Raw genomic sequence first — 12,175 nt, 5'->3', positions numbered from 1 at the left:
ATTAGATGGTGTTGGATGCTAGGTTGGACTTGATGATCTCCAAGGTCTTTTCCAACCTGGTAAATTCTGTATTCCATTCTGTAAAAGGTATTGTGTATAGAAAGACACTAAACATGTTACAGCTGACTTCCAGTCTTTCTGTGTTTGTCTGTCTCATATGATGTCCTCTGAACACTGCTTCAAACACTGCATGGACATCTCTTGCAGTTTAGCACAGAAACAAACAATTTGTTTCTACTTTTGGTTTGATTTGCATTTCTTTAGAATTGGGCAAAAAATGTAGACAACAAAGAAAATAAACCCAGTCTTTTTCTTTTTCAGTTTGAAGCTGTTCCATGTGGGTGCATCCTTCTGACCATGTCTGTCATTTTATCAAGATCTATCAATCTGTGAGTGTCTTTTATGTCCCCGTTTCATACACTGCAAAGAGAACAAGCTGTGCAAAGTGAGGCAATGACCATGATGTACTAAACTCTCTGGACTTATTAACCTACCTTTGATGTATACTCTGACAAATATCGGGAATTTATGTAGATTTACTCACCTAATCTTGGCTTTTTTTTGCTGTATACATGCACACTTGTGTGTATATATGTATATTTACACACACACACACACACATATATATATATATATATATGCTGTTACAGTGGCAGTGATTGGTCCACCTTATCAGTCACTGCATCTGAACATTAGGCATCGTGTCTAATTGTTGTCTGCACTCCTTGTCCTGACAACTGAAAGTAAGACTCATTTAGAGGGTTATTTATGTCACATACTTCAGGTATCTCTCTTAGTTAGGGAGGAATAACTTGTTTGTGACGCCCAAATCTCCCCACCAATGATAGGTATAAAGAAAGGCTATTATCAAATGGATTAGGCACCTAATTTGTAGATTGTTTTAAGTAAGGTAGGACACCAGTCTGGTCTCAGTGTAATAAACCTGCTGTCCTCTGATTAAGGAATAGTCATTCATTGTGCCAGGGGAGCTTTAGATTGGATATTAGGAAACATTTCTTTACTGAAAGAGGCATTGGAACAGGCTGCCCTGGGAGGTGGTAGAGTCACCGTCCCTGAAGGTGTTCAAGAAACGTGTGGCCATGGCACTTGGGAACATGGTTTAATGGCCATGGTGGTGCTAGGTAGACAGTTGGACTTGATGATCTTAGAAGTCTTTTCCAAGTGAAGCAATTCTGGGAATTTTAGCCTCCTTTTAATTGTGCTTTTACAGAGATTAAATGTAGTCTTGTGGTACTGTCAATATCAGAGTGGGTCAGGATATGAAAGCTTTCTTCAATTTGTCAAATTCCACTTTTGTGAAAGATCTCCTACAGTAATCTGTAAGTGAAAAGAACTGTTCCCTGACAGCTTGCAATAACAACTGACATGAATAGAGCAGCTTGAAAGCAGCATGGGTTTGATTTATGTAAGCTTTGATCTCTTCAGTCTCTGCATTGTCTTGAAAATAGATGTCTGGAAAATAAATCCAAATTTGTGATGTGCATTCAGTTGCTCACCTCCTGAGGGTGCTACAAGTGTTTATAGGCTGCTTTTTGGTTTAGTTGTTGTTTCCTCCTTTCTTTTGCTCACAGTAACACTGCAGGCCACTGCCTTGACTCCACCATGCTCTGTAACACAAATCACATCATAATTTTATAGCATATGTCATTTATCCTCACTTCTCTGAGCTAGTTACAGCAGAGATTTCTAGATTAGTGAAGGCATTTGAGCAAGCAACAACTCATTTGGCATTTGATAGGATCACCAAAAGCAGCAGTGTTCCTAATTGCTATTGATTGCATGGCTTTACTTGCTATGAAGCAGTACACATTCTTTAATAATACAAGCAAGGAGCTTATTTTTCCCATCACCTCTCAATTTGTAACAGATGGATTATGACAAGGCCAATCAATCATCTCTGTTTGTGTTTGGGGGGAGCTAAGTGTCTAGAGTGAGCATGAAAATTCCTTGTGCTGCCTATTTGCATTTTTAGGTATCTAAATATTTTTACAGTTCTGGTCCACAATGTCAGAGCTGTTTATAAAGTTTCAAGGAAGATTCATGTCTGTTTCACAGAACTCCATTTTAAAGTACCATTACTCTTCTAGCATGGTACTGTGTAGTACCTTGCATTGATACCTATCTTTTGTTTAGAAGAAGCAGGCCTTTTTTTTTGTCACTAGATCCAGCAGAATGTGTTTTAGAAGTGCAAACCAACTTTGGTTTGTGCAGGTTTCAGTAGCAGTTCTGCATGGCTAGGCCATAGTGCTTCTCTTAGGATATTACAAATATCAAGACAAAGAACTTGCTGCCCATACCAAGAAATATGTACCATTAAGTGAGTGTTACAAGCATTGCAAGGAAATATTTACATAACTGGCATAGTTTTGGATGAAGAGTTGAAGGCAAGTAAGAGTTGGTTTAGACAATGGAATTTTCATCCTGTAATAGTTCTCCCTGAGATTTTTTTTTGTATCAGCTTTTTGACAGAAAATTAGTGGAGCTTTTTACATTCAATGGAAGTTTCAGCTATCCTGATTTTTGTGTGCACATTTAACTAAAGAATTTAGTAGTATCATAGAACCACAGAATCACTCAGGCTGGAAAAGACTTTGAAGGTTATCGAGCCCAAACGTAACCCAACTACCATGACCACTAAACCGTGTCCTGAAGCACCACATCTACACCCTTCTTAAACACCCCCAGGGATGGTGACTCCACCACCTCCCTGGGCAGCCTGTTCCAATGCCTCACCACTCAGTAAATAAGTTTTTCCTGATGTCCAATCTAAAACTCCCCTGGCACAACTTAAACCCATTTCTTCTTTCCTATCACTAGTTACCTGGGAGAAGAGACCACCAGCAGCTTCACTACAGCTTCCATTCAGGTAGCTGTAGAGCAATAAGAGCTCCTCTTTACCTTCTCTTCTCCAGACTAAACAACGCCAGCTCCAAACCCTCCAAACCCCTCACTAGCCCCGTTGCTCTTCTGTGGACACTCTCCAGGACCTCAATGTCTTTCCTGTACTCTGGCACTGAGAAGTGAACCCAACACTCAAGCTGTGTGAACTGACTTCTGCAGGAGGACAGCTGAAATCTTTCCTTTTCAGCATTGAAAACTAATAAAAAGTGATAAAAATTCAGACATCCGTGGTGACAGTAATGATTTAGAGTAAGAGCAGTGAGATACTGAACAGGTTGCCTGGGGAGGTCATGGATGGCTCTTCCCTGGAGGCGTTCAAGGCCATGTTGGATGAGGCCTTGAGCAATCTGGTCTAGAGGAAGGTGTCCCTGCCAATGCCTGGGGGTTGGAACTGGATGATCTTCCAGGTCCCTTCCAACCCAACCCATTCTGTGAATCCATGAGTAACATTTAATAAGAAGTGGTAATACATTAGTCCTGAGAGTCCAAAAACTTGGGGGCTTCGTCTTTGTTTTTAAAACAAGCCACAGTACTTCTTTCCCCCCAGGATAAGTAACTTTCAGCACTGGGAGATGAGGAGGCCAAAAGCCTGAAGCGGTTCAAATAAATGGAGACCAATTACTTTAACAAACCTACCTCTACTCCTAAACCTACCTGCCTAGATGCGATCTCCATCTGCCCTGTTTTTGTGTTCTGCCTTGATGTTTGCTCCTGCTGCTGGCTGGCTGCTGGGGTAAGGCTGACTTTTGGTCTGGCTCCATAATTCTGACATTGTTACTGATTCTTCTTGTAAACGGAAACGGCCGATTGCCGCGAGGTCTGCGGGGCAGCTGTCCTAAGCCCCTGGCAAGCTGAGGAGCTTGCTTGAATGGGAACGCATGCCAGGAAGTGCAGCCCTCTGCGCTGCTTTGTAGATGTTGGTAATGAGTTTATCACAGCTCCCTGCGCTAACGATCACCACTGGTACAACTGATAACAAATGGCCAACGAGGAGTGAGAATTCCTGAGGAAGTTGCTGAGAACGTGTTGTTGTTTCTGGTACAGGAAGGAATGCTAGGCACTAACAATTGTAGCCTCTTGCTTTTTGGTTTTTTTTTTTTTTACAACCAGTGAAAAATTACAAAGCAGTGGCTGTATTGTGCTAGCTCCCAGCACTAATCTTCCTGAATGTGCATAATGTGTACTCAAACCTTCTTCTTAAAGGCTACAAGCTATTTTCCATGTATCTGGGAGAGACTGAGCTTAAAAGCGGGCCACAAGCCCCCCGTGTGAACCTCGCCATTGCGTGTAAGAAAGTTATGAATACTCAGGAGAGGTTTCCACTAAGCCAGTAATGGCAGCTTCAATAAACCCCACAGGCTTTTTTTACAGCCAGTGAAAAATGACAATGTAGTGGCTGTATTGTACTAGCTCCAAGCACTAATCTTCCTGAATGCGCATAATGTGTTACAACATATACTGGAACTGCCGCACAGGTTTTCTCTGCTCAATGCTGCCTCATTACCTCTAACACTTGGCACCTTCCTCACTCTGCTTACTCATGCAAACCCACTGCTAAATTGGGATCTGGCTGATTCCGACCCAGCCATTGAAAAGCCCTCTTTAAATTTCATTCTTACCGACCAGTCACACTGTATAGTTTCATTGCCAAATTGTCCTTAATCTGTGCAATAACTTTACTGAAGAAAACCATCATTGCTAGAACCTATTGCAGCACAGAGCATAACGCATGAGAAAATTCCTAAGGTTGAACTCCTTTGTGCAAAAGCAGTTTGCAAACTACCTGGAGAACACAAATAGAGCCTCTTCTGAAACACAGATTCATTGTGCTGCTCACGGATTTGCTGACCAGTAGGTTCAAAACACCAGAGTCTGCATTCTCTTTTGTCAGCTTAGGGGATACTTTATCACATACCGATAGCAGATCACAAATGTAATTCCGCAGTCAGCATTGGTCATTTGGGTGTCTTTTCAACCTTTATGCTCTGAGAATAAAGAAAACAATGCCTTTATCTGTGGGGGAAGACTAAGGAGAGTGAGTTTGCAAACCAACAGGAGGCTGTGTACTTCGTTCAGGCTGGCTACTTGTAAACCTAGGGAAAATACATGTCAACACCTTTTCCCTTATTGTGATCCTGCAACTCTAATAAACATCCCTCTGTAATATTTACTGCTCCAGGAATGTGTGCAGCCACGTTTCAAAATTCTTTGTGCTGTTTTCCTTTCTGAGTGTGGCAATCTTGGTCTCATTTGGGATTTTTTTTTATGTCTGTGGGTTTTGTTGTTGTTGTTGGCTTATTTGGTTTGGTTGGTTGGTTGGTTGTTGTCATTTGTGTTTGGTTTGGTTTTGCAAATATCAAATGCCTTTTTTATTAAATGGAGCAACCTGAATTATGATTCCTTCTTAGTCTGGGACTTGTCACACACAGATAAGCCTGCCTTTAGTTGTTAGTAATTTATCTAGTTCTCTGAAATCTCTCAACAGTTTTTCACTAAGGGGACTCATATGAGTGAAACATTGTTCTGTGCTTGTGAGCACTTCTTCATTCCTGTGGTACTATTTTACTGAACTAGGAAAGTTAAATTTCCTTCACTTTTCCTTTTAATCTTTCCGTAAAGTAACCACATGCAAGCGTCGAATCATGTTAATAGCTGTCCAGTAAGCCTATTCCATCCCCAAAATATCCTTCCTGTAATAAATGAGGCTGAGCTGCCCTTGGCGTGTTATAGGGGATGGATATTTTAACTTGTTTGATATTCATGTGAGAGGAAAACCTGATCAGACTGGCTAAAGGGTCAGTGACTGCATAGCTGCAGCATTTACAGAACTAGTTTACCTTCCTGAACAAAAACTTGTTCATCTAGGGGATCTGGTTTTGAAATGCTCTGAGGATGCTGGATGAGCTATTCATTGTTGTCATTATTATGCCCTGTGCTCTGCTCACATATATCTGTTTTACTTCTGTAATTATTTGTCTGGCTGCAAGACATATTCTGAGAATCTTCCTTTAAAAATACATCCAAGTTCTGATTTAACTCATCTCCACAGGACAGCATTACACTGGGAGAAATATTGGTTATATATGTATATACACATCATCTATATATCATACATTGATCCAATAATACTTATGGGCTGTAATAAAGATCAAAAGCTGTCTTTGCTAAAGAGTTAGAGTCAAACCTCATTCAGAGTCACTTCAGCATGCCACCGCTCCCCAGGAGCTCTGACCATGTCTGTACTAACTTGTAGGGCAAACAGGTGTGTTCATCCCTGTTTCACATGGGACAAAGGTATCTCAGCTATCCTTTCTGTGTCTCTTTCTGCATCATTGATTGTGTTATAACCCAGATTCTGATAGGTTCCTTGCCTTTTAAACTCTTTATGTCACGTAGGACATGGAAGAGGAAAGTGATGCTCTGTTGGTGCATGAATTATGGGTGGAACAATGGGTCCTCCACCCTGAATCCGCTTTCTTAACTGACACCTTTTCCTGTCTCAGAGCCAATCTCTAATTTAGAGTTCACCTAAAATGCACCTACTGTTCTCATGCAAGGCTTTCTGTGAAGTGACCATTTGGCTTGCCCAATGGTAAAAGCAATTACCATTTCACACACAGGATGCTGTCACATGGGGCATACTCAGCTCTTGATGGAAATAGCTTTTTCTAAGGGCTAGATTTCTGGGAAAACTTTCAGAGGCAGATCCCCTCCACTTGAGAATGCCTGGGAAACCAACAGCAAAGGGAAATTATGTGTGGGAGCGGTTTTAACTCTGTGTTTAATGTTATGTAATACAAATCCATGTCGTCACAGATTTTACAGCTTCATCTTTGGGTGTTTGAAAAAGGTAGGGAAGCAGTTCTTTTTAAGGGGAAACAGCTGTCAATTATGTTACAGTGCAAAAAAACAAGGAGCTTGGCCTAACTGAAAAGTCCATATTTGAGAGTCTCAGACCTCTCTACGACCCACTTGTAATTCTACAACCTAGAGGAAGCATGAGAATAGCTTTACCAAAAACAGTGGGAGGGGAGTAAATAGGAGACTTCACACGGGATCCAGTCCTTGGTAGGGAAGAATTGAGGCCTTGTTTGGTTGGATAAGTGAACCTCTGTGCCTTCCTCTTAATAGGCTGCAAGCAATTAGTGATCTTCAGGATCTTCCTTGTCTTCCTTGTCTCTGTGGTGTGAATTAGACAGAGGCCTTTCTTGCTGGAGTGTTCACTGGGCAAGATTTGCTTGTTACATTAAGAAATAATGTAATAAATATAGAGCCTTAATGAAGAACATATTGCAGCTTCACCTGCTAAAAGGGAATAAAGAAGGGAGTTTGCTTGAAAGAAGTTAGTGTTTTTTCCTCCATACTAAAGCAAGACAGGGATAATAAGTGAGACAGCTTTAGCAATATTTGAAGTAGGATGTGACATTATTCCAGAAGTGGATATGCAGTAGAATATGTTATATGAAGAGTCACTTTTTAACACTCAAGAAAGAGGGGAGCCAGGGATAAAAGAATAAGGTTAGAACTGATGATAGAATGAGATTTTGAAGACAAGATACAGGTTGGACTTGATAATCTTTGAGGTCTCTTCCAACCTTGGTGATACTGTGATACTGTGAAAGGAGAGTAGAGTCTAGCACAAATATGTAGGCGTCTGTCAAATAACATCTGCAAATAAGGAAGCTATATAGCTTGCTAGATAAGGAATGTGACCCAGGTGGAGACATGACTGCAAAGGCAAAAAGAGGAAGAGCTGAATTAGGTTTGAGGAAGTTTGTTGCACTGAAGAAGAAGAAACAAAGATCAGTGGTAAAGGAAAATGAGAAAAGTGAAACTAACAGGAAAAAAGGGAAGGATCAGGAAGACAAAGAGGTAATTGTGCTGATTCTGTTTGATGTCTTTCTACATAAGGGACTGGTATGTTGGTAATGGGTAAAAATCTGGGATGTGCACAAATAATGGAGAGAAACATGAGACTTTTTTCTGCCTTTTAAAGAAAATTCAGGGGACCAGCATTGGTTCACATAACAGGGAAGTTCACTATATATTGGATGACAGCAAATTTGGTGTGGATATGCAACAGAAAGATTGCTTATGGTGACCAGGGGAAAAAACCAATCAAATTTTCCCCCTGACACTTCCTTCTAGAAGGATCAGGATAAGTTGTAAAGTTGGGGAACACGTCTGAAGAGAAGGAAATTTATTAGCTTATTCTCTGAAGAATTTTCTGATCTCTAGAGTGCAAAGGAATGAAAAAGAGCTCTAGCACTTTAGTAAGAAGAACACGGTTCAAAGTCAGGATGGGTAATTGGAATCTGTGTATGGAAACTGAGTTAATTTTGTGCAAGATAGAACTGAGCCTGAAAAGGGAAGGAAAACAACTGGGTGTATTTTTGCCAAATCTTATCCCTAAACTTATGTAAGACTTTCTGAGCTGTTTCTCGCTTTGCCAGACTTTATGAATGGGCTCAGTCCTAAGAGATTACATTCCTTGGCATGCTGTACTGCTTGCCCCACTAAAACACCCATCAGACTCACGTCTGGTGCAGTACATCTGGAGAAATGGGTGTTCTCCATTTCTAAATGCTGAAATAACTAGCACCTAAAATCACAGGTACAATGACAATGATGCTTAATAACTTCTCACAATAGAGGTCACCAGAGCAGATCAAGCAGCTCAACCTTTATCTTAGCAGGTTGAGCAGCTGTAGGCAAAATTCTGAAAAGAGAGCATCTAACTAGAGAGATAAATGGAAAATGACAGGGAATGCAGTCTAATTTAACAGAAAATAAACCATACCAGACTGAACTAATATTCTACTTTGTTAGAAGAGCTGCTTTTTTAAAGTGGGAAATGAAATAGATGAATTCTACTTGAACTGCAGTGAAGCATGCAATTATGGTAGCTGGCAAATGGAGAATTGCTATTTGAACTGCAAAAAAAAAAACCCAAATAGTTAATGGAGAGGGATTAAGAGGGTTTTGTATTTGATATCATACCAAATGAAATGTTACTTGCCAGTGTGAAAGTAAGAGATCTTTTAAGAATTGTAAAGGTGATAAAGAAAAGGGACTCAGAGTTATCAGTGTGGGGAAGGTTACTGGGTGGAGTTCCTCACTGATCAGTTTGGTATTAAACTTCTTTTTCATGCTCTATGGTAATGTTGAATTAAAGGGGCTGTAGATTAAGAATGAGGGATTCAGAAGAGTCAAGCCTTTAACTCATTGCTGATGGTGACCATGATACTGAAAAGTCTTCTGGCTTAAGATTAATGGGATTTTCTGTTTTAAAGTGATTTAAAAATTATGAAAACATATGTGCAGGGATAAAGGAGTGTTAGTAGTAATTTATTCATTATGTCTGTTTTGACATGAGATAACCAGCATAAACAAACGCTTCGGCTTTGCTTGTCATCAATGAATATCTTCACAGCCTGGTAGAAGACAACACATTGTTATCACCAGCTGATATTTTTACAGTGCAGGAAGTGTACTTGCACTTAAAAGCCGACACCATTTACTCTAACACAATAAGTTCACCTGCACAAAAGCTGGACAGTCTTTGGCAGGTATGAGTAATAATCTTCAAGCCGTTTCAAATAGGTGTAAATCTCACAGCCTATATGCCTGACGCTTGTTTCCTCATTAGCAGAGATGATGTGAAAGGCAGATATTCTTCTTCTTGAAAATCTGAGATACACCTCTGAACTCCCATATTGTTTGTACCTACAGATGAAATGAGGACTTCCTCCTATTGTCTTTGTCATATGTCCCATCGCCCCTAACTGACGCATATTGTATAGTCCGCTCGTTTCGAGCAAGGTGATGGCGTTTGCAAGATGAAACTGTTTCTAAAACTAACAAATGGCCAAAATCCAAAGATGATTATCACCTCATCCATTGCTTGCAATGTTGCGTGAGAGAATGTTCCATATCACAGACACACTTTCCTTGGGCTTTTCTTTGATTTCACACCAGCAAGAGGTATTACTGTGGCACTTTGTTATGACTGAGACCAACTTGTAAGCTGTCTTTAAAATGATTGTTTCTTAAAAAGGGAATTGCAATTCTGACTTGATTTGAATGATTTTTAAGTATCATCAGGGCTGGAAATCTTGCAAATGATATATTGCATTCTGATTTTGGAGCTCGGAGAAATCACATGAGAAAATAATTACATGAAGTTTGGGGTGGAGACAGGGAATGGCCCAGCTTTTCACTTAAGAAATCAAAATGTTAACCAAGCATGCTTGAAGGGAAATTTCTAGTTAGCTCTGCTCTAACCACCTCAGTGCAAATCATGAACAAAATACTGTCATTAAAAAAATGGTTACTTAGGCTAATTGCCAGAAAACACAAATAATTGGTGCACAAAAGATTTTGCAAGTCAGATGAGAGTTAGAAGGCAAGATGTATGTAGAAAAACTAACTTTTAACTACTGTTCATTCAAACATTCTCTCTACCTGTGGAACAATATCAAAATAAGAGTGTAGCCAAAACAATTGAGATCAACATATTTCATACTTGAAAGGAAATAGCTTTTTAGAGAGCCTTAGAATTAATCTGTGGAGTTCCCAGAATACGGTACACTTTTTTTTCCTCAACACTAGATTAGACATGTATTTATGTATAAAGTAATGTTTGCAATTGCATTGCATCTGCGGGATAAAAATGATCACAGTTACAACCTTCGCTTTTTAGGTCATCGACCAGTCACTAATTCAATAATGCCAAGAGTTATGGAAGAGGGAATTTGGTTTGGGGAGATACTACTCTACAATTACCATTATTTCAATTCCATGGTCCTTCTTTCTCTTTCTCCTTCTCCTTCTCCTTCTCCTTCTCCTTCTCCTTCTCCTTCTCCTTCTCCTTCTCCTTCTCCTTCTCCTTCTCCTTCTCCTTCTCCTTCTCCTTCTCCTTCTCCTTCTCCTTCTCCTTCTCCTTCTCCTTCTCCTTCTCCTTCTCCTTCTCCTTCTTCTTTCTCCTTCCTTCTCCTTCTCCTTCTCCTTCTCCTTCTCCTTCTCCTTCTCCTTCTCCTTCTCCTTCTCCTTCTCCTTCTCCTTCTCCTTCTCCTTCTCCTTCTCCTTCTCCTTCTCCTTCTCCTTCTCCTTCTCCTTCTCCTTCTCCTTCTCCTTCTCCTTCTCCTTCTCCTTCTCCTTCCTCCTTCTCTCCTTCTCTTTCTCCTCCTTCTTTCTCCTTCTCCTTCCTTCTCCTTCTCCTTCTCCTTCTCCTTCTCCTTCTCCTTCTCCTTCTCCTTCTCCTTCTCCTTCTCCTTCTCCTTCTCCTTCTCCTTCTCCTTCTCCTTCTCCTTCTCCTTCTCCTTCTCCTTCTCCTTCTCCTTCTCCTTCTCCTTCTCCTTCTCCTTCTCCTTCTCCCCTTCTCCTTCTTCTCCTCCTTCCCCTTTTCTATAAACTTCTGTACGCCACAGGTGCAGTTTGGGTTTGGTGCAAAATCATCAATTTGACATCATTTCAAAGTGTAGAGCTGTATTTATAGTTGGTGTACAGCTTGGGGCTTTTTCTCCCCCAAGACTGAGACATTAACTCTAATGAAAAAACAAAGCAATTGTGCTTCACCATTCTCCACTCTTTCCCAGAATGCACAACGATTTCGATGTGCTTATGAACCAGCTGATTGGCAGCAATGGCTATTGTACTCAGGTAAGGTGAGCATGTGAGCTTGGGGATGTCATACACCTCTGCACATGAACTGACCTCTGCAAGGAGATGCAATTCTTATTTTAAGTTCCTTATGTTTACCATTTTTTCCCCACAATGTCAAGCACCTTCACCCTTTATTCTCTTTTTCCTTGTGTGGTGGCATATTGGTATCCTTGCTTCCAGAGGATGCCAATACCAAAATGCTTATCCTGTTTCTCTGGTCCACATGTGTCTATGCTTGTGTGTGCCTGTGCTCCTATTCCTCTCATCTGCCTCTTTCGAACTCCTTAGTTGGTTTTAGTGCTGAGATACTGCTGAGACTGCAAACTGAGTATCCTCTCTGCCATTTCAGAAAGGAGACTGAATTTGCATGTCCAATTGTACAGCTTCACTGTAAATGGTCACTGCCCAGCTAACTGAGCTAATGCTGACTGAAGCTAACTGGTACTTCAAAGTGGAAACAGTGACTTATTATAGGCGTGTCTAAAAGACATGTGGTGCTTGAAAACATAAGCAGTCTCAATTTCTGTCTGACACTTAGGACTGCAACTTTACATAGTCTATATTCCAGCTCATTTCCTGTACCAAATGT

At 40.6% G+C, this 12,175-nt stretch overlaps 1 protein-coding gene across 1 annotated transcript in view; it reads left to right on the top strand.

Annotated features, from left to right (window-relative positions):
- The window catches only part of MINDY4 (MINDY lysine 48 deubiquitinase 4), a 66,354-nt gene that overhangs the window by 33,674 nt on the left and 20,505 nt on the right, over positions 1-12,175 (top strand). The window contains 2 exon segments of the mRNA XM_068146411.1: positions 322-389; positions 11,520-11,583. Of these exon segments, the coding sequence (XP_068002512.1) occupies positions 322-389; positions 11,520-11,583 (132 nt within the window).

This window comes from Melanerpes formicivorus, unplaced genomic scaffold (assembly GCF_026170545.1).
Source record: "Melanerpes formicivorus ecotype bairdi unplaced genomic scaffold, bMelFor1.0.p_v2 SCAF_13, whole genome shotgun sequence".
Classification (NCBI taxonomy): Eukaryota; Metazoa; Chordata; class Aves; order Piciformes; family Picidae; genus Melanerpes; species Melanerpes formicivorus.
This window is presented reverse-complemented; position numbering and strand designations above follow the sequence as displayed.